The sequence below is a fragment of the Pelecanus crispus genome, chromosome 3, assembly GCF_030463565.1.
Source record: "Pelecanus crispus isolate bPelCri1 chromosome 3, bPelCri1.pri, whole genome shotgun sequence".
Taxonomy (NCBI): domain Eukaryota; kingdom Metazoa; phylum Chordata; class Aves; order Pelecaniformes; family Pelecanidae; genus Pelecanus; species Pelecanus crispus.
This window is the reverse complement of record NC_134645.1, coordinates 132942359-132967951: the sequence shown is the minus strand read 5'-3', so window position 1 is coordinate 132967951 and position 25593 is coordinate 132942359. Positions and strand designations below refer to the sequence as shown.

The window sequence follows — 25593 nt, the reverse complement described above, 5'->3', positions numbered from 1 at the left end:
TAGGACGAGAGGAAATGGGCTCAAGCTGCGCCAGGGGAGGTTTAGGTTGGATATTGGGAGAAATTTCTTCACGGAAAGAGTGGCCAAGCACTGGACCAGGCTGCCCAGAGAGGTGGGGGAGTCCCCAGCCCTGGAGGGGTTCAACAAACGGGCAGAGGTGGCACTGGGGGACATGGTTTGGTGGCCATGGGGGTGTTGGGGTGATGGTTGGGCTGATGGTCTTGGAGATCTCTTCCAACCATAATGATTCTTAGTATTTACTTTCATTAAAGAATAATCCAGCCACCAAGCCAGGAAACACGAAATTAATTCTTCCCCCTTCCTTAATTAGTGTGGACTTGGTAGTGTCAGGTCAACAGACTGGATGATCTTGAAGGTCTTTGCCAACCTCAATGATTCCATGATTCCTGGTTTTACTTTCATTAAAAATAATCCAGCCACCAAGCCAGGAAAGATGAAATTCTTCCTCTCCCCTCAACTGGTTTAGTGTGGGCTTGGCAGTGTTGGGTCAATGGTTGGACTGGGTGATCTTCAAGGTCAATGGTTGGACTGGGTGATCTTCGAGGTCAATGGTTGGACTGAGTGATCTTCAAGGTCAATGGCTGGACTGGGTGATCTTCGAGGTCAATGGTTGGACTGAGTGATCTTCAAGGTCAATGGCTGGACTGGGTGATCTTCGAGGTCAATGGTTGGACTGGGTGATCTTCAAGGTCAATGGTTGGACTGAGTGATCTTCAAGGTCAATGGTTGGACTGAGTGATCTTCGAGGTCAATGGTTGGACTGGGTGATCTTCAAGGTCAATGGTTGGACTGGGTGATCTTCGAGGTCAATGGTTGGACTGGGTGATCTTCAAGGTCAATGGTTGGACTGGGTGATCTTCGAGGTCAATGGTTGGACTGGGTGATCTTCGAGGGCTTTGCCAACCTCAACGCTCTGACGAATCCATGATTCCGTGATTTTCCCAGTACAGCAAGACGCGCATTGCTGCGCTGCTGCATGAGGACCGTATTTCACGGGCACAACAAGATCTGAGACTTCAGGGCAGCGGGCGGGGGTGCCGGGAGGCCCGTGGGAGCGCCGCGGGGCGGGTTAGCGTGTCGCTGGGCCGCGCCGCAGCGGCAGCGTGGGCGGGAGGGGACGGCGGCGCGGCGGGAGCGCTGGCACAGGTGGGTGGCCGGGGACGGGACGGGGAGCGGGGCTGAGTCCCTGGGCATCTCCACGGCCGGGGTGCCCAGGCGGATGGGATGGGTCACGCGCCCTTGTGCCGTGTCGTGCCATGCTGTGCCGTGCCATGCCGTGCCATGCTGTGCCGTGCCATGCTGTGCCGTGCCATGCCGTGCCGTGCCACGCCATGCCATGTCGTGCCATGCCACGCCGTGCCATGCCATGCCGTGCCACGCCGTGCCATGCTGTGCCATGTCGTGCCATGCTGTGCCGTGCCGTGCCGTGCCGTGCCATGCTGTGCCATGCCATGCCATGCCGTGCCATGCCGTGCCATGCCACGCCATGCTGTGTTGTGCCATGCCACGCCGTGCCATGCCATGCCGTGCCACGCCGTGCCATGCTGTGCCGTGCCGTGCCATGCCGTGCCACGCCATGCTGTGCCATGCCGTGCCATGCCATGCCATGCCGTGTCATGCCATGCTGTGCCGTGCCACACCATGCCGTGCTGTGCCACACCATGCCGTGCCACACCATGCCATGCCGTGCCACGCCGTGCCGTGCCGTGCTGTGCCGTGCTGTGCCGTGCCGGGGACTGCACCAAGGCCTCGCCAGGCTCCTTCGTGCCGGCGGCACAACCTTTTCACGGGGCAGGGAGTGCCTGGGCACGGTGCTGAGGGGAGCCCGCACCCACCGTGCCGCAGGGCCGCGGCCGGGGCAGACTCTGCCGGCGGCTGCGTGGGGCTGGGGGCTCCCACCCAGGGACCCCTCCTGCCTGCACCGGGGCCCTGCCCGTGCTGCCCTGGCGCTGCTGGCGACGAGGATTTGGGGTACGGCGGGGGCCGAGTGCCCAGCACCGCGGGGTCCTGAGCGTCCCCGACCACGCCGTGCCCGACCACGCCGTGCCGTGCCGCCACGTGCTGCGCCGGGCATCGCGGAGCCGAGGCCGGCAGCGCGGTGCTGAGCCCGGCTGTGCCGTCTGTGGCCGCGGCCCCCGTGTCCTGGGGGACAGTGGCCGGTACCGGTGCCGGTGCGGTGGCGGGGCACCGCCGTGCCGCTCGCTGCACCCGCAGGGCGCGGGGATGGACGAGCGGCTGCGGGAGCTGCGGCTGCAGGAGGAGAGGGAGCTCCTGCGGCGCCTGGGCGAGGGCTGCCCCGAGGCGCTGGCCCAAAGCTTCGCCCCGCTCCGGCACGGCCCCGGCGACACCGTGCTGGCCGAGGGCACCGCCATGTGCATCGTGGCGTCACACGCGTGTGTGCAGGCGTGCCTGCGCGCGGGCGTGCGTTGGGGCGAGCTCTGCCACCTGTGCCTGTGCCGCAGGGCAGTCCCGCGCGTGCGTGCATGTGCATGCATGTGCGTGGGCACACGTGTGCGTGACGCCGCGGGCCGTGTCTCTCTGCAGCCGTACCGCGCCGTCGCCACCAGCAACGCCCGATCCTGGGCTCCCTGCGGACGTGAGTGGGGCCCGGCACCCCCCGGCATCTCCCCGCGGCACCCACCGCCCCCCGCCCCGCACCCGGACCCCCTGGGCCGGGTGCCGGCCCCTCCCAGTCCCAGCCTTGTCCTCAGCATCAACCCCATTCCCGTCACCATTCCCGTCCCCATTCCCATCTCATCCATGTCCCTGTTCCCATCCCTGTCCTCATGCACATCCCCATGCCCATCTCATCCCCATTCCCATCCCCATTCCCATCTCATCCATGTCCCTGTTCCCATCCCTGCCCTCATCTGCATCCCCATGCCCATGCCCATCCCCATTCCCATCTCATCCCCATCCCAATCCCTGTTCCTATCGGATCCCCATTCCCATCCCCATTCCCGTCCCCATTCCCATCTCATCCATGTCCTTGTTCCCATCCCTGCCCTCATCATCCCCATTCCCATCCCCATTCCTGTCCCCACTCCCATCCCCATTCCCATCTCATCCACGTCCCTGTTCCCATCCCTGCCCTCATCCGCATCCCCATGCCCCTCCCCATTCCCATTCCCATCTCATCCCCATCCCAGTCCCTGTTCCTGTGTGATCCCCGTTCCCGTGCCCATTCCCATGCCCATCTCAGCTCCATTCCCATGCCCAGCCCCACCTCCACCACATCCCCATCCCCATCCCATCCCGGTCACCATCCCCATTCCCAATCCCTGACCCCATCGCCACCCCTGTCCCATCCCTGTCCCCATTCCCAGTCCCTGTCCCATCCCTGTCCCATCCCCATCCTGGTCCCCATCCCTGTCTCCTCCCCAGCCCCTTCCCCTGCAGCAGCCCAGGCCCGGGCAGGGCAGGGTGCAGGCAGGACGCAGGGTGCAGGGTGCAGGGTGCAGGGCGCAGGGTGCAGGCAGGGTGCAGGGCGCAGGACGCAGGGCGCAGGGTGCAGGGCGCAGGCAGGGTGCAGGGTGCAGGACGCAGGGTGCAGGGTGCAGGGTGTAGGCAGGGTGCAGGGTGCAGGGCGCAGGGTGCAGGGTGCAGGGTGCAGGGTGCAGGCAGGGTGCAGGGTGCAGGACGCAGGGTGCAGGGTGCAGGGTGCAGGCAGGGTGCAGGGTGCAGGACGCAGGGTGCAGGGTGCAGGGTGTAGGCAGGGTGCAGGGTGCAGGGCGCAGGGTGCAGGGTGCAGGGTGCAGGGTGCAGGGTGCAGGGTGCAGGGCGCAGGGTGCAGGCAGGGTGCAGGGCGCAGGACGCAGGGCGCAGGGTGCAGGGCGCAGGCAGGGTGCAGGGTGCAGGACGCAGGGTGCAGGGTGCAGGGTGTAGGCAGGGTGCAGGGTGCAGGGCGCAGGGCGCAGGGTGCAGGGTGCAGGGTGCAGGGTGCAGGACGCAGGGCGCAGGGTGCAGGGTGCAGGGTGCAGGGTGCAGGGCGCAGGGTGCAGGGTGCAGGGTGCAGGGTGCAGGGTGCAGGGTGCAGGGCGCAGGGCGCAGGGTGCAGGGTGCAGGGTGCAGGCAGGGTGCAGGGTGCAGGACGCAGGGTGCAGGGTGCAGGGTGCAGGCAGGGTGCAGGGTGCAGGGCGCAGGGTGCAGGGCGCAGGGTGCAGGACGCAGGGCGCAGGGTGCAGGGCGCAGGGTGTAGGCAGGGTGCAGGGTGCAGGGTGCAGGGCGCAGGGTGCAGGGCGCAGGGTGCAGGGTGTAGGCAGGGTGCAGGGTGCAGGGTGCAGGGCGCAGGGTGCAGGGTGCAGGGTGCAGGACGCAGGGTGCAGGGTGCAGGGCGCAGGGTGTAGGGTGCAGGGTGCAGGGTGCAGGGTGCAGGACGCAGGGCGCAGGGTGCAGGGCGCAGGGTGTAGGCAGGGTGCAGGGCGCAGGGTGCAGGGTGCAGGGTGCAGGGTGCAGGGTGCAGGGCGCAGGGTGCAGGGCGCAGGGTGTAGGGTGCAGGGTGCAGGGTGCAGGGTGCAGGGTGCAGGGTGCAGGGTGCAGGGCGCAGGGTGTAGGCAGGGCGCAGGGTGCAGGGTGCAGGGTGTAGGCAGGGCGCAGGGTGTAGGGTGCAGGGTGCAGGGTGCAGGGCGCAGGGTGCAGGGCGCAGGGTGCAGGGTGCAGGGCACAGGGTGCAGGGTGCAGGGTGCAGGGTGCAGGGCGCAGGGTGCAGGGTGCAGGGTGCAGGGCGCAGGGTGCAGGCAGGGCGCAGGCAGGGTGCAGGGTGTAGGACGCAGGGCGCAGGGTGCAGGGCGCAGGCAGGGTGCAGGGTGCAGGGTGCAGGGCGCAGGGTGCAGGGTGCAGGGTGCAGGGTGCAGGGTGCAGGGCGCAGGGTGCAGGCAGGGCGCAGGGTGCAGGGTGCAGGGTGCAGGGCGCAGGGTGCAGGCAGGGTGCAGGGTGCAGGGCGCAGGGTGCAGGGCGCAGGGTGCAGGGTGTAGGCAGGGTGCAGGGTGCAGGGTGCAGGGCGCAGGGTGCAGGGTGCAGGGTGCAGGACGCAGGGCGCAGGGTGCAGGGCGCAGGGTGTAGGGTGCAGGGTGCAGGGTGCAGGGTGCAGGACGCAGGGCGCAGGGTGCAGGGCGCAGGGTGTAGGGTGCAGGGTGTAGGGTGCAGGGTGCAGGGCGCAGGGTGCAGGGCGCAGGGTGTAGGGTGCAGGGTGCAGGGTGCAGGGTGCAGGGTGCAGGGTGCAGGGCGCAGGGTGTAGGCAGGGCGCAGGGTGTAGGGTGCAGGGTGTAGGCAGGGCGCAGGGTGTAGGGTGCAGGGTGCAGGGTGCAGGGTGCAGGGTGCAGGGCACAGGGTGTAGGCAGGGTGCAGGGTGCAGGGTGCAGGGCGCAGGGTGCAGGGCGCAGGGTGCAGGGTGCAGGGTGCAGGGTGCAGGGTGCAGGCAGGGCGCAGGCAGGGTGCAGGGTGTAGGACGCAGGGCGCAGGGTGCAGGGCGCAGGCAGGGTGCAGGGTGCAGGGTGCAGGGCGCAGGGTGCAGGGTGCAGGGTGCAGGGTGCAGGGTGCAGGGCGCAGGGTGCAGGCAGGGCGCAGGATGCAGGGTGCAGGGTGCAGGGTGCAGGGCGCAGGGTGCAGGCAGGGCGCAGGGTGCAGGGTGCAGGGTGCAGGGTGCAGGGTGCAGGGTGCAGGGCGCAGGGTGCAGGCAGGGCGCAGGGTGCAGGGTGCAGGGTGCAGGGCGCAGGGTGCAGGCAGGGTGCAGGGTGCAGGGCGCAGGCAGGGTGTAGGCAGGGTGCAGGGCGCAGGGTGCAGGCAGGGTGCAGGCAGGGTGCAGGGTGCAGGGTGCAGGCAGGGTGCAGGCAGGGTGCAGGGTGCAGGGCGCAGGCAGGGTGCAGGCAGGGTGGGGGTCCCAGTGCAGGCAGGCGGGGGGTCCCAGCCGCCCCCCCTACCCGCAGGGTGCCCTGGCTGCGGACCCTCTCCCACGCCCCCCCGCCAGCTGCCGGGGCGCCATGGAGGGGGCGGGTGGGCGCCCGCGAAGGGGCCCCGTGCGGTGGGCTGGGATGTCCCCGTGGGGCTGCAGCCCCTGACCCCTGACCCCTGCCCCTGCCCCTGCCCCTGCCCCTGCCCCTGCCCCTGCCCGCTGCCCCTGCCCCTGACCCCTGCCCCTGACCCCTGCCCCTGCCCCCTGCCCCCTGCCCCTGCCCCCTGCCCCCTGCCCCCTGCCCCCTGCCCCTGCCCCTGCCCCTGACCCCTGCCCCTGCCCCCTGCCCCTGCCCCCTGCCCCCTGCCCCCTGCCCCCTGACCCCTGCCCCTGACCCCTGCCCCTGCCCCCTGCCCCTGCCCCTGACCCCTGCCCCTGCCCCCTGCCCCTGACCCCTGCCCCCTGCCCCCTGCCCCCTGACCCCTGCCCCTGCCCCCTGCCCCTGCCCCCTGCCCCCTGCCCCTACCCCTGCCCCCTGCCCCCTGACCCTGACCCCTGACCCTGACCCCTGCCCCTGCCCCTGCCCCCTGCCCCCTGCCCCCTGACCCTGACCCTGACCCCTGCCCCTGCCCCCTGCCCCCTGACCCTGACCCCTGCCCCCTGCCCCCTGACCCTGACCCTGACCCCTGCCCCTGCCCCCTGACCCTGACCCCTGCCCCTGCCCGCAGCGCAGCTTCGCGCCCGGCCATGCCGTCGTCCACGAAGGCGACGAAGGGGGGAACTTCTGCGTCACCCTGACGGGAGAGGTGGGCACGAGGCCCGCGCCCCCCGCCCCGGGCAGCCCCCCATGCCGTGTCCCCGTGCCGCAGGTGCGAGGTCGGGCGGGAGACCGTGACACCCTGCCCGCTGCCTGCCGCATCCCTGCCGACCCCGCTGCTTCCCGGTGCGTCCTGCAGCATCCCTGCTGCTTCCCGCTGCTTCCCAGTGCGTCCTGCAGCATCCCTGCCGATCCCGCTGCTTCCCGGTGCGTCCTGCAGCATCCCTGCCGATCCCGCTGCTTCCCGGTGCGTCCTGCAGCATCCCTGCCGATCCCGCTGCTTCCCAGTGCATCCTGCAGCATCCCTGCCGATCCCGCTGCTTCCCAGTGCGTCCTGCAGCATCCCTGCCGATCCTGCTGCTTCCCGGTGCGTCCTGCAGCATCCCTGCTGATCCCGCTGCTTCCCGGTGCGTCCTGCAGCATCCCTGCTGATCCCGCTGCTTCCCAGTGCGTCCTGCAGCATCCCTGCTGATCCCGCTGCTTCCCAGTGCGTCCTGCAGCATCCCTGCCGATCCCGCTGCTTCCCGGTGCGTCCTGCAGCATCCCTGCCGATCCCGATGCTTCCCAGTGCATCCTGCAGCATCCCTGCTGATCCCGCTGCTTCCCAGTGCGTCCTGCAGCATCCCTGCCGATCCCGCTGCTTCCCGCTGCTTCCCGGTGCGTCCTGCAGCATCCCTGCCGATCCCGCTGCTTCCCGCTGCTTCCCGGTGTGTCCTGCAGCATCCCTGCTGATCCCGCTGCTTCCCGGTGCGTCTTGCCGCATCCCTGCCGATCCCGCTGCTTCCCGCTGCTTCCTGGTGCATCCTGCAGCATCCCTGACGATCCCGCTGCTTCCCGCTGCTTCCCAGTGCGTCCTGCAGCATCCCTGCCAATCCTGCTGCTTCCCGCTGCTTCCCAGTGCATCCTGCAGCATCCCTGACGATCCTGCTGCTTCCCGCTGTTTCCTGGTGTGTCCTGCCGCATCCCTGCCAATCCCGCTGCTTCCCGGTGCATCCTGCAGCATCCCTGCTGATCCCGCTGCTTCCCAGTGCATCCTGCCGCATCCCTGCCGATCCCGCTGCTTCCCGCTGCTTCCCGGTGCGTCCTGCAGCATCCCTGCTGATCCCGCTGCTTCCCGCTGCTTCCTGGTGCGTCCTGCTGCTTCCCGCTGCTTCCCAGTGCATCCTGCTGCTTCCCACTGCTTCCCAGTGCTTCCTGGTGTGTCCTGCTGCTTCCCGGTGTGTCCTGCTGCTTCCCACTGCTTCCCGCTGCTTAATGCTGCTTCCCACTGCTTCCCACTTCTTCCTGGTGTGTCCCGCTGCTTCCCAGTGCTTCCTGCTGCTTCCTGCTGCTTCCTGTTGCTTCCCGGTGCTTAATGCTGCTTCCCGCTGCTTCCTGCTGCTTCCTGCTGCTTCCCGGTGCTTCCCAGTGCGTCCCACTGCTTCCCGGTGCTTTCTGCTGCTTCCCACTGCTTCCCGCTGCTTCCTGGTGCGTTCTGCTGCTTCCCACTGCTTCCCGCTGCTTCCTGGTGCTTCCTGCTGCTTCCCACTGCTTCCCGCTGCTTCCTGGTGCGTTCTGCTGCTTCCCACTGCTTCCCACTGCTTCCCGGTGCTTCCTGCTTCTTCCTGGTGCATCCTGCTGCTTCCTGGTGCGTCCTGCTGCTTCCCAGTGCTTTCCGGTGCTTCCTGCTGCTTCCTGCTGCTTCCCGCTGCTTCCCGCTGCTTCCCGGTGCGTCCCACTGCTTCCCGGTGCTTCCTGCTGCTTCCCACTGCTTCCCGCTGCTTCCTGGTGCGTTCTGCTGCTTCCCACTGCTTCCCGGTGCGTCCTGTTGCTTCCAGTGCTTTCCGCTGCTTCCCGCTGCTTCCTGCTGCTTCCCACTGCTTCCCGGTGCTTCCTGCTGCTTCCTGCTGCTTCCCACTGCTTCCTGGTGCGTCCTGCTGCTTCCCAGTGCTTTCCGCTGCTTCCCGCTGCTTCCTGCTGCTTCCCACTGCTTCCTGGTGCGTCCTGCTGCTTCCCAGTGCTTTCCGGTGCTTCCTGCTGCTTCCCGCTTCTTCCCAGTGCTTCCTGCCGCTTCCCAGTGCTTCCTGGTGTGTCCTGCTGCTTCCCACTGCGTCCCACTGCTTCCCGGTGCTTTCTGCTGCTTCCTGCTGCTTCCCGCTGCTTCCTGGTGTGTCCTGCTGCTTCCCTGCTTCCCGCTGCTTCCCGGTGCTTCCCGCTGCTTCCCGGTGCATCCCTGGCTGGGGCACCATGGTGGGACACGTGCCAGGTCTCCCGCCCCAGCTCGCTGTGCTCACGCGGCTCTTGCCCCCCCCGTGCCCCCCACCCCCGTGCCCCCCGGCGCGGTGCAGGAGCGGTTCCTGGCACCGAAGCGCATCCGCAGGGACCGGCTGGCGCGGCTGCGGCAGCGGGAGCGGGTGCGCACCGAGCGGCGGGGGCCGGTGCAGCCGCAGCCCCTTCGCCGTGGGGCGAGAAGCGTTTTGGGGGGCGGCAGCAGCGCGGGGGTTGGGGCCCTGCCCAGCCCCCGCCAACCCCTCTTCTGCCGGCAGGTTTTTCGGCGCCTGCCGGGGCGCGCCGTACGTCTGCCGGCTGCGGGAGCTCTGCTGCCCCGTCGCTCGCTGCCCCGCTGGGGTGGGGGAGAGAATCGGGGGGTGAGAGTGGGAAACTCCTGGGCTGGGAGAAGAACAGCTTAGTAATGGAAATAAAGTAAAATAGTAATGCTAATAGTAACAATATAATAATGATAATAATAATAATGATAGACAGAGCAAGTGGTGCACGATGCAATTGCTCACCACCCGCCGACCGATGCCCAGCCAGTTCCCAGCAGCGATCGCTGCTCCCCGGCCAACCCCCCCAGTTTCCATACTGCCCATGACGCCGTATGGTATGGAATGGCCCTTGGGGCAGTTGGGATCAACTCTCCTGGCTGTGCCCCCTCCCAGCTCCTTGTGCCCCTGGCAGAGCAGGGGAAGCTGCAAAGCCCTTGACTTAGTGCAAGCACTGCTCAGCACCAACCGAACCATCAGCGTGCGATCAGCGTTCTTCTCATCCTAAATCCAACCCACAGCGCTGTGCCTGCTGCTGGGAAGAAAATGAACTCTATCCCAGCCCAAACCAGGGCGCTGCGCGAGGCGTGCGGAGCCCGGGCGAGCGCAGGGGCAGCAAACGCCGTGCCGTGCCGTGCCGTGCCACGCGACCCGCCGGTCCCCGCCGTGCAGGCGCCGCTTCGAGGAGCCGCCGGCCGCCTTCCGCCACGCCTGCGTGGCGCAAGGCCTCCAGCACCCCCATGGCCGCGGCGGCGTCTACCGCGACCTGAAGCCCGAGACCCCCACGCTGCACCGGCGCGGCTACGTCAAGCTGGTCCCCGGGGCGGGGACCCCCTCCTTCTGCGGGCCCCCCCAGCACCTGGCGCCCGAGATGCTGCGCCGGGAAGGCCGCGACTTCGCCGTCGACTCCTGGACGCCGGGCGTCCCGGCCCTCCAGCTGCGGCTGGGCAGGTGGGCGCGCGGCCCCCGGGGCCGGCCGAGCCCCCCCAACCTGCCCGCGCCCCGCAGGCCCCCCTTCCCCGGCGCGGACCCCCGGCAGGTCTGCAGCCGCACCCTGGACGGCGGCGTCTCCTTCTCCTCGGCGCCGCCGCCTGCCAGCTCTGCAGCTGCGGGGGGTCCGGCGCGGCGGCGGGGGCACGGGGGGGTGCAGCGGGGTGCCCCGGGCAGGGCCCAGGGGGCTCGGGAGGTGCTGGACCCTCGCGCTGGGCAAGGGGGTGCCCCCCAAATCCCTGCCCCGCGCCGTTCCCCTTGCAGGCGCCATCCGGGGCAGCGGCTGCGGAACACGGCCAGCGGCATCCGCGGCATCAAGGAGCAGCGGTAAATGGGGGGGGGGTCCTGCACCCCCCTCCCCAGCCCCTCCTGCAACCCCCCTCCCCTCCCCAAGGTGGCTCGGGGCCCTGAAGTGGGGGAAGCTCTCGCTGCGGCAGCTGGAGGCACCCACCCCGCAGCTCAGCAAGGAGGTGAGGTTGGGGGGCTCGGGGGGGCAGGAGGGGCCGGCTCCGACCCCGTCCCCCCCCCCCCAGGGACCCCCCTACGTCAACTTCAAGCGCTTCTCGGTCGACCGGACGCCAGCGGAGGACGAGTTCTCGGGCTGGGACGAGGATTTCCGACGGCAGCGGGGACCCCCGGGCCCACGGCGGGACCCCCGCGCCGGGCCCAGCCACCGCGCCCCTGGGCGACGCCGGGGGCTGCCCCATGGCCCCGTGCTCTGGGGGGGGGGGGTTGGGGGGCAGGGGGCTGCCCCGGGGGCGATAAATCCTGGGCGCAAGAAGGAGCCGGAGCCGCGGGTACAAAAACCGGTGCCGCGTCTTTATTCGGTGGGGGGCAGTGGGGGGGGCCGGGGGCGGCGTGGGGGGGGGCCGGGGCGTGGGGCGCGTGGCGGCAGGGGAGCGAGGGGCGGGGGGGTGCTGATAAATAATGGGGGCGGTGGAGGCGGGGGGGTCCCGCCGGGGCATGGGGACCCCCCGGCCCGGCTGCGCCGCCGGCCGGCCGTCGGGGGGTGCGGGGGTCCGGCATCCCTAGGGCTCCTCGGCGTCGTAGAGCAGGGCGCCGCTGAAGACGGTGAGGGGCTCGTCGGGCGCGTGGGCCAGGCGCCCCGACACCAGGTCCACGCAGAGCGTCTCGCCGGCCGCCAGCGGCAGCAGCAGGCTGAAGACGCCGAGCGCGCCGGGGCTGGGCTGCAGGGCCGCCACCGGCTCCTTCTCCAGCCCCTCGGGCTGGAAGCCGGCCGAGTCCAGGCGGGCGATGCCCTGGTTGGAGCGCGACAGCACAGCCTCCAGCTTCTCGCCCTTGTGCCCCGTCAGCACCGCGCTCACCAGGTACCGCCCGCTCACCGGCGCCGTGAAGGTGCCTGCGGCCACCGGCAGCGCCCGTCAGCGCCGCCAGCCCTGACCCCAGGGACCCCCGGCACGGGCTCCGCGCACCCCGGCTTCCCCCGCTGCGCCCATGGCACCACAGCCCCACGGCCTCCGGCGCGCCCCAGCACCACGCTTGGCCCGCGGCCGTGCAGCCCCTCAGCCCCATGGCCCCATGGCCCCACAGCCCCACGGCCCCACGGCCCCACGGCCCCACGGCCCCACGGCCCCACAGCCCCACGGCCCCATGGCCCCACAGCTCCACAGCCCCACAGCCCCACGGCCCCACAGCCCCACGGCCCCACGGCCCCACGGCCCCACGGCCCCACAGCCCCTCAGCCCCACGGCCCCACGGCCCCACGGCTCCACGGCCCCACGGCCCCACAGCCCCACAGCCCCACAGCTCCACAGCCCCACAGCTCCACAGCCCCACAGCTCCACAGCCCCATGGCCCCACGGCCCCACAGCCCCACGGCTCTACAGCCCCATGGCCCCACAGCCCCACAAACAGCCCCACAGCTCCACAGCCCCATGGCCCCACAGCCCCACGGCTCCACAGCCCCACAGCCCAACAGCCCAACAGCCCCATGGCCCCACGGCCCCACAGCTCCACAGCCCCACAGCCCAACAGCCCCATGGCCCCACAGCCCCATGGCCCCACAACCCCACCGGCCCCATGGCCCCATGGCTCCACAGCCCCACGGGGCCACAGCCCCACGGCCCCACAGCCCCACGGCCCCATGGCCCCACAGCCCCATGGCCCCACAGCCCCACAGCCCCACAGCCCCACGGCTCCACGGCCCACAGCCCCACAGCCCCACGGCTCCACAGCCCCACAGCCCCATGGCCCCACGGCTCCACAGCCCCACAGCCCAACAGCCCCATGGCCCCACAACCCCACCAGCCCCATGGCCCCATGGCTCCACAGCCCCACGGCGCCACAACCCCACGGCCCCACAGCCCCATGGCCCCACAGCCCCACAGCCCCACGGCCCCACAGCCCCACGGCCCCATGGCCCCATGGCTCCACAGCCCCACAGCTCCACAGCCCCACGGCCCCACAGCCCCACGGCTCCACGGCCCCATGGCCCCACAGCCCCACAGCCCCATGGCCAAATGGCCCCCACGGCCCCCGCCAGCCCCACAGCCCCCACCAGCCCCACAGCCCCACAGCCCCCGCCAGCCCCACAGCCCCAAGGCCCCCGCCAGCCCCATGGCCCCTGCCAGCCCCACAGCCCCCGCCAGCCCCACAGCCCCTGCCAGCCCCACAGCCCCACGGCCCCCGCCAGCCCCACAGCCCCCGCCAGCCCCACAGCCCCATGGCCCCCGCCAGCCCCATGGCCCCTGCCAGCCCCACAGCCCCCGCCAGCCCCACAGCCCCCGCCAGCCCCACAGCCCCACGGCCCCCGCCAGCCCCACGCCGTGCCGTGCCGCGCGGGCGCTCACCCGTCTCGGGGTCGTAGGCGCCGCCGTCGTTGAGCAGGACCTGGTCGAAGGGGACGGTGCCCGGCTCCGCGCGCTGGGTGCTCAGGGCGGCCGAAAAGGCGATGCGGGGCACGGAGCCCGGCTCCCCCACCTCGCCTGGGCACCGCGTCAGGGCGGGGCTGCCCGCCACCCCCGGCCCCCCACGGCACCCCCAGCCCCACAGCCGCAACCCCCGGCACCCCCCCCCGCCCCACACCCGCCCCTTCGCCGCATCCGTGCCCCCCGCCTTGCCCGCGTCCCCCCGCCGTGCCCCCCGGCCGTGCCCGTCGCCGCAGGCTGCCCTGTGCCCCCCCGTGCCCCCAGCCCTGCTCCCCTCGCCCCAGCCCACCCCCCCAGCTGCCATCGCAGCCCCCCAGCCCCCCCCGACCCCCCCAGCCCCCCAAGCCGAGCCCTACCTCTCTCTCCTGGCAGCCCTAGGAGGGAAGGGGAGGCGGGGGCTGCAGGGCCGGCGTGGGGCAGGACCCCCGGGCCGCAGGCTCCGGCCACGCCAGCGCTGCCCCACTGCAGGGGACGGGGGACGGGGGGGCCGCTCCTTACCGGGGGGGCCCACAGGGCCTTGTTCTCCGTCCTTGCCGGGGGGCCCAGCGGGGCCGGGGGGCCCCATCTCACCCACGGGGCCGGCAGGTCCGGGGGGGCCTGGGGGGCCTGCAGGGAGGATGGGGTTAGAGCCGCCCTGGCCCCACGGCCCCACGGTTTGTGGCCCCACGGCCCCATGCTTTGAGCCCCCCCATCCCCATGGCTTGAGCCCCCATGACCCCAAACCCCCACATCCCCATAGCTCGCGTCCCCCTGTCCCCGCAGCCCCACATCCCCATGGCTTGAGCCCCCATGTCCCCAAAACCCCCACGTCCCCACGCTTTGACCCCCACGTCCCCACGCTTTGACCCCCACGTCCCCACGCTTTGACCCCCACGTCCCCACGCACCGCCTCCCCATGGCCGGCAGCCTCCTGTGTGCTGCCCCCCACGTCCCCACAGCCCCGCTCCCCCCTGCTCCGCTCTCCGCTGACCCCGCGTCCCCCTTCCTCCCAGCCCCCCGTGTCCCCACGCACCCCCTTGTCCCCGCAGCCCCGCGCCCCATTGCCCTGCCCCATTGCCCACACCCCATTGCCCTGCCCCATTGCTGCGCCCCATTGCCCCACACCCCATTGCCCCACACCCCATTGCCCTGCCCCATTGCTGCGCCCCATTGCCCACACCCCATTGCCCTGCCCCATTGCTGCGCCCCATTGCCCCACACCCCATTGCCCACGCCCCATTGCCCCATTGCCCTGCCCCATTGCCGCGCCCCATTGCCTGTGCCCCATTGCCCACGCCCCATTGCCCACACCCCATTGCCCTGCCCCATTGCCCTGCCCCATTGCCCACACCCCATTGCCCTGCCCCATGCCCCATTGCCCCGCCCCATTGCCTGTGCCCCATTGCCCGCGCCCTGCGCCCCATTGCCCGCGCCCCATTGCCGTGCCCCATAGCCCCATGCCCCATTGCCCCGCCCAATTGCCCACACCCCATTGCCGTGCCCCATTGCCCCATTGCCCTGCCCCATTGCCCACACCCCATTGCCGCGCCCCATTGCCCACACCACATTGCCCGTGCCCTACGCCCCATTGCCCTGCACCCCATTGCCCGCACCCCATTGCCTGCGCCCCCGCGCCCCATTGCCCTGCCCCATTGCCGCGCCCCATTGCCCACACCCCATTGCCGTGCCCCATTGCCCACACCCCATTGCCCTGCCCCATTGCCCTGCCCCATTGCTGCGCCCCATTGCCCCACACCCCATTGCCCCACACCCCATTGCCCCACACCCCATTGCCGTGCCCCATTGCCCATACCCCATTGCCCCACACCCCATTGCTGCGCCCCATTGCCCCATTGCCCACACCCCACTGCCCTGCCCCATGGCCGCGCCCCATTGCCCACGCCCCATTGCCCATACCCCATTGCCCTGCCCCATTGCCGCGCCCCATTGCCCCATTGCCCACGCCCCATTGCCCTGCCCCATTGCCCTGCCCCATTGCCTGTGCCCCATTGCCCACACCCCATTGCCCACGCCCCATTGCCCCATTGCCCTGCCCCATTGCCGCGCCCCATTGCCCACGCCCCATTGCCCCACACCCCATTGCCCCGCCCCACGGCCGCGCCCCATTGCCCACGCCCCATTGCCCCACACCCCATTGCCCTGCCCCATTGCCACGCCCCATTGCCCTGCCCCATTGCCCTGCCCCATTGCCGCGCCCCATTGCCCTGCCCCATTGCCCACGCCCCATTGCCCCATTGCCCTGCCCCATTGCCCATACCCCATTGCCCTGCCCCATTGCCCTGCCCCATTGCCCTGCCCCATTGCCCATGCCCCATTGCCCCATTGCCCTGCCCCATTGCCCCATTGCCTGTGCCCCATTGCCCCACACCCCATTGCCCACGCCCCATTGCCCCATTGCCCTGCCCCATTGCCCATACCCCATTGCCCTGCCCCATTGCCGCGCCCCATTGCCCCATTGCCCTGCCCCATTGCCCACGCCCCATTGCCCACGCCCCATTGCCCCGCCCCACGGCCGCGCCCCATTGCCGCGCACCGGTGAGGTCGCGCTGGCCCAGGCGGAGCACCTCGCCGCGCAGCTGCTGCAGGCTGGTGTTGAGGGCGCCGAGCCGGCGCGGGAGCTGGGCCTGCAGCGCCTTCTCCAGCAGCGCGTCCTGGGCGCGGGCCGTGCCGTTCAGCTCCCGCACCGCGCCCCACAGCCCCGCCACGTGCCGCCCCAGCCCCTCGCGCACGCCCCGCAGCCCCCCCGCCACGGCCTCCAGCTGCTCGCAGACCCCCTCCAGCTTGGCCAGCCGCGGCTCCAGGCCGGCCGGGCAGCCCCCGGCCCGCGCCAGCTCCCGCGCCAGCCCCTCCAGCCGCTCCTCGCTCTCGGCGTGCCGCGCCGCCGACGCCTCCGCCGCCTGGTCCAGCTCGGCCACGACGCGGTCGACGACGGCGCGCAGCTCGTGCTGCCGGGCGTCCTGCTGGTCCAGGGCGTCCTGCAGCCCCTGCGCCGTGGCGTTCAGCCCCGCCCAGGGAGAGCAGCGCCGCCGCCAGCTCGCCCCGCAGCGCCCGCAGCTCCGAGGGCGAGGGGCCCCCGAAAACCCCGAACCCCTCCAGCGGCGGCTCGGCCTCCGGCTCCGGCGTGGCGGCGGGGCGGCAGGCGGCGGCGCAGGCGGTGGCCTCGGCCCGCGGCCGCTCCGGCTCTTGGGGCGGCGGCGGGGCGCAGGGCGGGGGGCAGGGGCTCGCCCCCCGCAGCTCGGCCTCCAGCCGCCCCGTCCGGTTGCGGAGCCGCGCCAGCTCCTCTGCCACGGCCCCGTCGGCCTCCAGCCGCCCCAGCCGCCCCGCCAGCCGCCCCAGCGCCTCCCCCTGCGCCCCCAGCAGCTCCCGCAGCTCCCCCCGCTCCGCCCGCAGCCCCCGCAGCGTCCCGGCCAGGCCCTCGCCGCCGCCGCCGCCGTCCAGGGCCTGCAGCCGCCCCTCGGCCTCCTGCAGCCGCCGCTCCAGCTGCCGGAGGAGGGGGCCGAGCTGCCCGTCCCGGCTGCCCGGCGTGGGCTGCGGGGTGGCGGGGCAGGGCTGGCCGCAGCGGGCCAGCAGCCCCTCCAGCTCGGCGATGCGGGCGCCGCGCCGCGCCCCGCTGGCCGCCAGCCCCTCCACCGCCCGGCTCAGGTTGGCCAGGCGTGCCGGCAGCCCGCTCTGCCGGCCCTCGGGCTCGGGGGGCCACGGGCCGGCCCGCGAGGCGTTCAGCCGCCCCTCCAGCTCCGCCAGCCGCCGGGCCAGCACCGGCCCCTGCCCTCCGGGCCCCGCCGCCGCCGCCGCGGGCAGCCCCTCCAGGCGCCGCTCCAGCTCGGCCAGGCGCCGGTGCAGCTCGTCCGACGGCGGTGGCGGCGGGGCGGCCAGGCGGCTGCTCAGGCTGCTGACGTGCCGCTGCACCGTCTCCACCGCCTCCCGGTTGCGCTGGTCCACCGAGCCCACCAGCTTCTCCAGCGCCCGCATGCGCTCCCGGTCCTCCGCCGCCTGCCGCCGCAGCCCCTCGGTGCCGGCCGCGCAGGCGGCGCAGGTCTCCTGCAGCCGTCGCTCCAGCTCACGCAGCGCGGACGACGCTCCCCCGCGTCCCCGGCCGCCGCCGAGCCCTCCCGGCCGCTCTCCTGGCGACGCAGCCGGCTCTCCAGCTCCTCCAGCCGCCGCTGGACGTGGCTCAGCACCTCCCGCAGCTCCGCCGGGGCGGCCGCGTCGGCCGCCTGCTCGGCCTCGGGGCTGCCGTCCGTCGCTCGGCGCGGGTGCTCCGGCGGCTCCTGCCCGGCGCGCAGCTCCTCCACCTGCTCGCTCAGCCGCCGCACCTGCTCCTCCAGCCGTCGCACCTTCTCCGCATCCCCGCCGCCTGCCGCCGCACCGCGACGTCAGCCGCACGGCCGCGACCCGCCGCCGCCCGGCCCACCCGCCCCGCCGCCGCCGCCCGCTACCTTCGCCCCCCAGGCCGCTGAGGGGGTTGCCGAAGCCGGAGAGCGTGGGGCGGCCGGGCCGGGGCCGGGGGCGGCCGGTGGGCAGCGGGGACGCCGGGGCCGGCCCCTCGGTGCAGTCGTCGCCCGAGTAGCCCTGGCAGCAGCGCCAGGCCAGCTCCGACACCGTGCGCTGCGACACCTTGTAGCGGGGCCGCAGGAAGCTGCGGTACCTGCGGGCAGAGGAGGGCCTGGCGCAGCGGCGGGGGGCACGGAGCCCCGGCTGGGCGGCGCGGGCGGGCACGGGGCTCGGGGTGGGGGGCCCTGCCTGCACACGGCTGCCTGCACCGAGCCCCCTGCCTGCACCATGCTCCCTGCCTGCACCGTGCTCCCTGCCTGCACCCAGCCCCTGCCTGCACCGTGCCCCCTGCCTGCACCATGCTCCCTGCCTGCACCGTGCCCCCTGCCTGCACCATGCTCCCTGCCTGCACCGTGCCCCCTGCCTGCACCATGCTCCCTGCCTGCACCGTGCTCCCTGCCTGCACCGTGCTCCCTGCCTGCACCCAGCCCCTGCCTGCACCGTGCCCCCTGCCTGCACCGTGCTCCCTGCCTGCACCGTGCCCCCTGCCTGCACCGTGCTCCCTGCCTGCACCGTGCTCCCTGCCTGCACCGTGCTCCCTGCCTGCACCCAGCCCCTGCCTGCACCGTGCTCCCTGCCTGCACCGTGCTCCCTGCCTGCACCCAGCCCCTGCCTGCACCCAGCCCCCTGCCTGCACCGTGCTCCCTGCCTGCACCCAGCCCCTGCCTGCACCCAGCCCCTGCCTGCACCCAGCCCCCTGCCTGCACCGTGCTCCCTGCCTGCACCGTGCTCCCTGCCTGCACCGTGCTCCCTGCCTGCACCCAGCCCCTGCCTGCACCGTGCCCCCTGCCTGCACCGTGCTCCCTGCCTGCACCGTGCTCCCTGCCTGCACCGTGCCCCCTGCCTGCACCCAGCCCCTGCCTGCACCCAGCTCCCTGCCTGCACCGTGCCCCCTGCCTGCACCGTGCTCCCTGCCTGCACCCAGCCCCTGCCTGCACCATGCTCCCTGCCTGCACCGTGCTCCCTGCCTGCACCCAGCCCCTGCCTGCACCGTGCTCCCTGCCTGCACCGTGCTCCCTGCCTGCACCGTGCTCCCTGCCTGCACCCAGCCCCTGCCTGCACCGTGCTCCCTGCCTGCACCATGCTCCCTGCCTGCACCGTGCTCCCTGCCTGCACCCAGCCCCTGCCTGCACCGTGCCCCCTGCCTGCACCGTGCTCCCTGCCTGCACCGTGCTCCCTGCCTGCACCGTGTTCCCTGCCTGCACCGTGCTCCCTGCCTGCACCCAGCCCCTGCCTGCACCGTGCTCCCTGCCTGCACCAGCTCCCTGCCTGCACCCAGCCCCCTGCCTGCACCGTGCTCCCTGCCTGCACCCAGCCCCCTGCCTGCACCCAGCCCCTGCCTGCACCGTGCTCCCTGCCTGCACCCAGCCCCTGCCTGCACCGTGCCCCCTGCCTGCACCGTGCTCCCTGCCTGCACCGTGCTCCCTGCCTGCACCCAGCCCCTGCCTGCACCGTGCTCCCTGCCTGCACCAGCTCCCTGCCTGCACCGTGCTCCCTGCCTGCACCGTGTTCCCTGCCTGCACCGTGCTCCCTGCCTGCACCGTGCTCCCTGCCTGCACCCAGCCCCTGCCTGCACCGTGCTCCCTGCCTGCACCGTGCTCCCTGCCTGCACCGTGCTCCCTGCCTGCACCCAGCCCCTGCCTGCACCGTGCTCCCTGCCTGCACCGTGCTCCCTGCCTGCACCCAGCCCCCCGCCTGCACCGTGCCCCCTGCCTGCACCGTGCCCCCCGCCTGCGCCTGGGCTCTTCCTCAAGCCCCGGTGGTCCGGGGGGGCCGACCGTGCCCTGCGCTGCCGGCCTGGAGAGCTGCGTGGGCGCGGGTGCGCCGGGGACGCCGGCACGCGCCGGCCGGGCAGCGGTGGAGGTGGGGGGTCACCCCCCCGGCACCGCTCGAGGCCACCCGGCTCTTGCGAAAAAATAAACACAACCCGGGGCGGGTAAACAGCAGCGGCGACGGCGGCAGAGGGGCGGCGGGGCTGCGGCCGGACCCGGCTCCTCTCCGAGCCCCCCGGCCCCCCGAGCCCCCCGGCCGCACTCACGCCAGGACGCGGGGGCACTGGAGCTGCCCCCAGCCGCAGGGCTGGTAATCCGGCTTGACGACGCTCTCGACGCCGTCCTCCACCACGCAGCTCACGCTGCGCGTCACCACGTAGGCGCACCAGTTCCTGCGGGAAAGGGGTCGCGGCGTCACCGTCCCGGCGCGCCTCGGGCACCGCCCTGGCGCCCACCCGGGCACGCTCCTGGCACGCAGCCGGCACCCCCCCGGCACTCGCCCAGCCGCCCCGCGGCCCCCGGCACGCACCGGGACCCCTCCGGCACGCCCCGCCGGTAGCAGCCGTGACGGCCCGGTGCCGTGGGGTTGATGGGCCGCAGCCTGCCCCACGCCGCAGCCTGCCCCACGCCGAGCCCCGGCCGTGGGGCAGCCCCCCGGGAGCCCTGCGGGGACGGCGGCTCGGCCCGTGGCGTTTGGGGCGGCTCATTGGTGACCCCATGGGGGTCACCTGCGGGGGCACCGCTCCCCCCAGCCCAGCCCCACAGCGCAGGACCCCAGCCCCATGGCACAGGACCCCAGCCCAGCCCCACAGGCCGTATGGACACCAGCCCCATGGCGTGGGACCCCAGCCCAGCCCCACAGGCCATAGAGACCCCAGCCCCACAGCGTGGGACCCCAGCCCAGCCCCACAGGCCATAGAGATCCCAGCCCCACAGCGTGGGACCCCAGCCCAGCCCCACAGGCCATAGAGATCCCAGCCCCACAGCGTGGGACCCCAGCCCAGCCCCACAGGCCATAGAGATCCCAGCCCCATGGCATGGGACCCCAGCCCAGCCCCACAGGCCATAGAGATCCCAGCCCCATGGCGTGGGACCCCAGCCCAGCCCCACAGGCCATAGAGACCCCAGCCCCACAGCGTGGGACCCCAGCCCAGCCCCACAGGCTGCAGGGACCCCGGCCCCACAGCGTGGGACCCCAGCCCAGCCCCACAGGCCATAGAGATCCCAGCCCCATGGCATGGGACCCCAGCCCAGCCCCACAGGCTGCAGGGACCCCAGCCCCACAGCATGGGACCCCAGCCCAGCCCCACAGGCCATAGAGATCCCAGCCCCATGGCATGGGACCCCAGCCCAGCCCCACAGGCCATAGAGACCCCAGCCCCACGGTGCACGACCCCAGTCCAGCCCCACAGGCCATAGAGACCCCAGCCCCACAGCGTGGGACCCCAGCCCAGCCCCACAGGCTGCAGGGACCCCAGCCCCACAGCATGGGACCCCAGCCCAGCCCCACAGGCCGTAGGGACCCCAGCCCCATGGCGTGGGACCCCAGCCCAGCCCCACAGGCCATAGAGACCCCAGCCCCACGGTGCACGACCCCAGTCCAGCCCCACAGGCCATAGAGACCCCAGCCCCACAGCGTGGGACCCCAGCCCAGCCCCACAGGCTGCAGGGACCCCGGCCCCACAGCGTGGGACCCCAGCCCAGCCCCACAGGCCGTAGGGACCCCAGCCCCATGGCGTGGGACAGCAGCCCGGCCCCACAGGCTGCAGGGACCCCAGCCCCATGGCGTGGGACACCAGCCCGGCCCCACAGGCCATAGAGACCCCAGCCCCATGGTGTGGGACCCCAGCCCAGCCCCACAGGCCATAGAGACCCCAGCCCCATGGTGTGGGACCCCAGCCCAGCCCCACAGGCCATAGAGACCCCAGCCCCATGGCACAGGGCCCCAGCCCAGCCCCACAGGCTGCAGGGACCCCAGCCCCATGGTGTGGGACCCCAGCCCAGCCCCACAGGCTGCAGGGACCCCAGCCCCACGGTGCACAACCCCAGCCCAGCCCCACAGGCCGTAGGGTCCCCAGCCCCATGGCGTGGGACCCCAGCCCAGCCCCACAGGCCATAGAGACCCCAGCCCCATGGTGTGGGACCCCAGCCCAGCCCCACAGGCCATAGAGACCCCAGCCCCACAGCGTGGGACCCCAGCCCAGCCCCACAGGCCATAGAGACCCCAGCCCCACAGCGTGGGACCCCAGCCCAGCCCCACAGGCCGTAGGGACCCCAGCCCCATGGCGTGGGACACCAGCCCGGCCCCACAGGCTGCAGGGACCCCAGCCCCATGGCGTGGGACACCAGCCCGGCCCCACAGGCCATAGAGACCCCAGCCCCATGGCACAGGGCCCCAGCCCAGCCCCACAGGCCGTAGAGATCCCAGCCCCATGGCACAGGGCCCCAGCCCAGCCCCACAGGCTGCAGGGACCCCAGCCCCATGGTGTGGGACACCAGCCCAGCCCCACAGGCCGTAGGGTCCCCAGCCCCACGGCGTGGGACCCCAGCCCAGCCCCACAGGCCATAGAGATCCCAGCCCCATGGTGTGGGACCCCAGCCCAGCCCCACAGGCCATAGAGACCCCAGCCCCACAGCGTGGGACCCCAGCCCAGCCCCACAGGCCGTAGGGACTCCGGCGCAGCCTTATATGGTCTGAGCCCAGAGCCCGGAGCCCGGAGCCCGGAGCTCAGCCCTATGCCCGGCACCCCCAGACCCACACAGAGCGGCCCCCTCGGGCGGCCCCCCGGGGCCCCCCATGGCGGGAGCCGGGCCGCGCTGTGGCGGGGCCCACGGAGCCGCCGGCGGTTCCCGTAAGCCCGGCTGGTTCCCCTCAGGCCCCGGCTGGATTCCAGCACCTCCCAGGGGGCCGCCGGGAATTCCTGCGCAGGCTGGCGGCCCCCCCCGCCGCCATCCCCCCTTCCCCTTCCCTTCCCGGCCCCCCTGTGCCCCCTCAGCCCCACACCCGAGGGACCCCGGGAACGCCTGGGCTGCCCTGGGGTCCCACAGCCCCGCACCGGGGACGTCGGCGTCCCAGGGACGGGACGGGGCATGGGCGCAGCCCCCCGTGCCCCCCAAGCCGTGGCGCTGGGGCGCTGTGCCCCCCCCCAAAGCCGTGGGGAGACCCCGCTGTGCCCCCAGAGCCGCAGGCCTGCGCCCCGCCACGGCGCCGTGGGGCTGGGCTGGGGTCTGGGGGTGCCTGACCCACGTCCCCCCCCTTTCCAGGCAGCCCCACGCCTGCAGCCGGGTCCTGCCACCCCACCCTGGGCTGCTGGGGCTGCCGTGGGGCTGCCGTGGGGCTGGCAGTGGGGCTGCTGTGGGGCTGCCGTGGGGCTACCATGGGGCTGGCAGTGTGGCTGCCGTGGGGCTGGCAGTGTGGCTGCTGTGGGGGTGCCGTGGGGCTGGCAGTGTGGCTGCCGTGGGGCTGCCGTGGGGCTGCTGTGGGGCTGGCAGTGTGGCTGCCGTGGGGCTGCCGTGGGGCTGCTGTGGGGCTGGCAGTGTGGCTGCCGTGGGGCTGCCGTGGGGCTGCTGTGGGGCTGGCAGTGGGGCTGCCGTGGGGCTGCCGTGGGGCTGGCAGTGGGGCTGCCGTGGGGCTGCTGTGGGGCTGGCAGTGTGGCTGCTGTGGGGCTGCCGTGGGGCTGGCAGTGGGGCTGCCGTGGGGCTGCCGTGGGGCTGCTGTGGGGCTGGCAGTGTGGCTGCTGTGGGGCTGCCGTGGGGCTGGCAGTGGGGCTGCCGTGGGGCTGCCGTGGGGCTGGCAGTGGGGCTGGCAGTGGGGCTGCCGTGGGGCCGCCGTGGGGCTGGCAGTGGGGCAGGGGCAGGCACCAGCTGCGGCCATGCCAGGGCAGCTCCCCCTCGCCACGGCCACGCTGCTGCGGCGCTGTGGCGGCCGCGGTGAGAGCGTGACCCCCAACCCGGCGTGGGGCCGGCCCCGCTGCCCCACACTGCCCGTCCCCAGCCCCCGGCGCGGCGCGGCACGGCGACGGGGTTGGGGACGGGGTGGGTCTGGGCCCCTCGCCCCCTCCGCGGGCGCCTGGATGCCGCGGCAGGACCAGCCCCGGGCTCGCCGGCACCGTGGCCGCCGGCACGCACGGCCGCCGACACCCCCACCCGCGCCGAGCCCGGCGCACGCACCCACCCCCGCGGGGAGCCGGAGCTCGCCGGCCGCCCGTGCCCCTCCCGGTGCCGCGCCACACGTGCGCCGCCGCGGGCCCCCGGCACGGCGCCTCGCAGCCCCCGCGTCCCGAACCTTCCACGTGCGCCCGCCGCCCGCGCCCACCGGCCGCCTGCGCCGGGGGACGGCGGCGAGCGAGGGCCGGGGGCAGCCCCCCGCCGGCTCGGGGGGACCCCCGGCATCTGAGTGCCGGCACCCGCCGCGGCGGCACCCACCGGGGCCGGGCCCAGCCGCCCCTCGCCGCGCAGCCGGAGCCGGCGGTGGCACGTGCCGGTGCCCGGCGTCGGGCGCCCCGTGGCAGCGGGGTGGGCGGCTGCGCCCCCGCTCCCCGCCGGCGCTGCCGGGGTCCCCTCCCGGCACGGCCCGGCGGTCGTGGCTCCTACCTGTGCCGGCTGGCGGCCCGGGCACCGCTGTGGGCCGTGGCGGGGCCCTGCGGGGCCGTGGCCTGGCCGTGGCCGAGCGCGGCGGCCCCCCGGTGTAGAGGCTGTACCTGGGGGGGAAGTTGGCGGCCAGGGCCTGGGCGGGCCAGGAGGCACGGCCAGAGCCAGGGGGCCATGCTGGGCGGGCGGCGCGGCGTGGCGCGGCGTGGCGCGGCGTGGCACGGCGCGGCCCGGCTCAGGAGCGCATGGCGCGTCCCGTCACCGCCGCCGTCCCTCCGGCTCTGCGCGTTTCGGCTCGGCACGGCGGCTCTGCCCTCCCCTCGGCCGCGCCTCGGCCGGCCCCTCGCCGCCAGAGCCGCCCCGGTGCTGCTGCCCGACGCGCGGGGGTCCCCGGGGCCCCCCGCTTCCTGCCCGCCGCGGCCCCTCCCCGCCCCGGCCGCGCCCCCGGCCTCCGCCGGGCACGGCGGCCCCCGCCGGCCCCCGCCCCCGCCGCCCGCACATCTGCTTCTCGTTAGGCCGGGCCGCCAGCGGGGCCGGCGAGGCGGGCCGGGGAAGCCAGAGGGGCCGGGCGGGGGGGCCAGGGCCGCAGGCAGCCGGCACGGCCGCTGCTACCGCGACGGGTGCCCGCCGGTGCCGCCGCACCGGGCTCCGAGCCGGGCCTCGCCCGCCCCTCGCCCGCCCGTGCTCCCGCGCGCGGCGACGCCGGGCCCGTGCCGGCTCCCACCCTCGCGGCACGGCCGCTTCCCCAGCTCGGGGCTGCCGCGGGGGCCCCGGCACTGGTGCTGCCGGCGGAGCGGCCCCCGGCACCGCCCGGGGCTTCCTGCGGCACGGCACATGGTAGCCAAGCGCCTGGCACATGGTAGCCACGCACCCAGCACATGGTAGCCACGCACCCGGCACATGGTAGCCAAGCGCCCGGCACATGGTAGCCAAGCGCCCGGCACATGGTAGCCAAGCGCCCGGCACATGGTAGCCAAGCGCCTGGCACATGGTAGCCAAGCGCCTGGCACATGGTAGCCAAGCGCCCCCGGCACATGGTAGCCACGCACCCGGCACATGGTAGCCAAGCGCCCGGCACTTGGTAGCCACGCACCCAGCACATGGTAGCCACGCACCCCGGCACACCGGTAGCAAAGCGCCCGGCACATGGTAGCCAAGCGCCCGGCACATGGTAGCCACGCGCCCGGGCACATGGTAGCCAAGCGCCCGGCACATGGTAGCCAAGCACCCGGCACATGGTAGCCAAGCACCTGGCACATGGTAGCCACACACCCAGCACATGGTAGCCACGCACCCGGCACATGGTAGCAAAGCGCCCGGCACATGGTAGCCAAGCGCCCGGCACTTGGTAGCCACGCACCCAGCACACAGTAGCCACGCACCCGGCACATGGTAGCCACACACCTGGCACTTGGTAGCCACGCGCCCGGCACACGGTAGCCACGCACCCGGCACATGGTAGCCACACACCTGGCACATGGTAGCCACGCGCCCGGCACACGGTAGCCACACACCTGGCACATGGTAGCCAAGCACCTGGCACTTGGTA

At 73.3% G+C, this 25593-nt stretch overlaps 1 protein-coding gene and 1 pseudogene across 1 annotated transcript; one reads left to right on the top strand and one right to left on the bottom strand.

Moving 5' to 3' along the window:
* Nucleotides 1-1682: 1682 nt before the first annotated feature.
* LOC142593255 (uncharacterized) lies at nucleotides 1683-11008 on the top strand (annotated as a pseudogene).
* A 263-nt stretch (nucleotides 11009-11271) lies between these two features.
* On the bottom strand, nucleotides 11272-24220 carry LOC142593254 (EMILIN-1-like). Its single transcript, XM_075707762.1, is given in 13 exon segments — nucleotides 11272-11603; nucleotides 13054-13188; nucleotides 13488-13505; nucleotides 13630-13737; nucleotides 15665-16139; nucleotides 16141-16476; nucleotides 16540-17229; nucleotides 17232-17485; nucleotides 17568-17776; nucleotides 19721-19846; nucleotides 24048-24105; nucleotides 24108-24186; nucleotides 24188-24220. Coding segments are annotated over 13 exon segments (2853 nt in total).
* Nucleotides 24221-25593: the final 1373 nt, after the last annotated feature.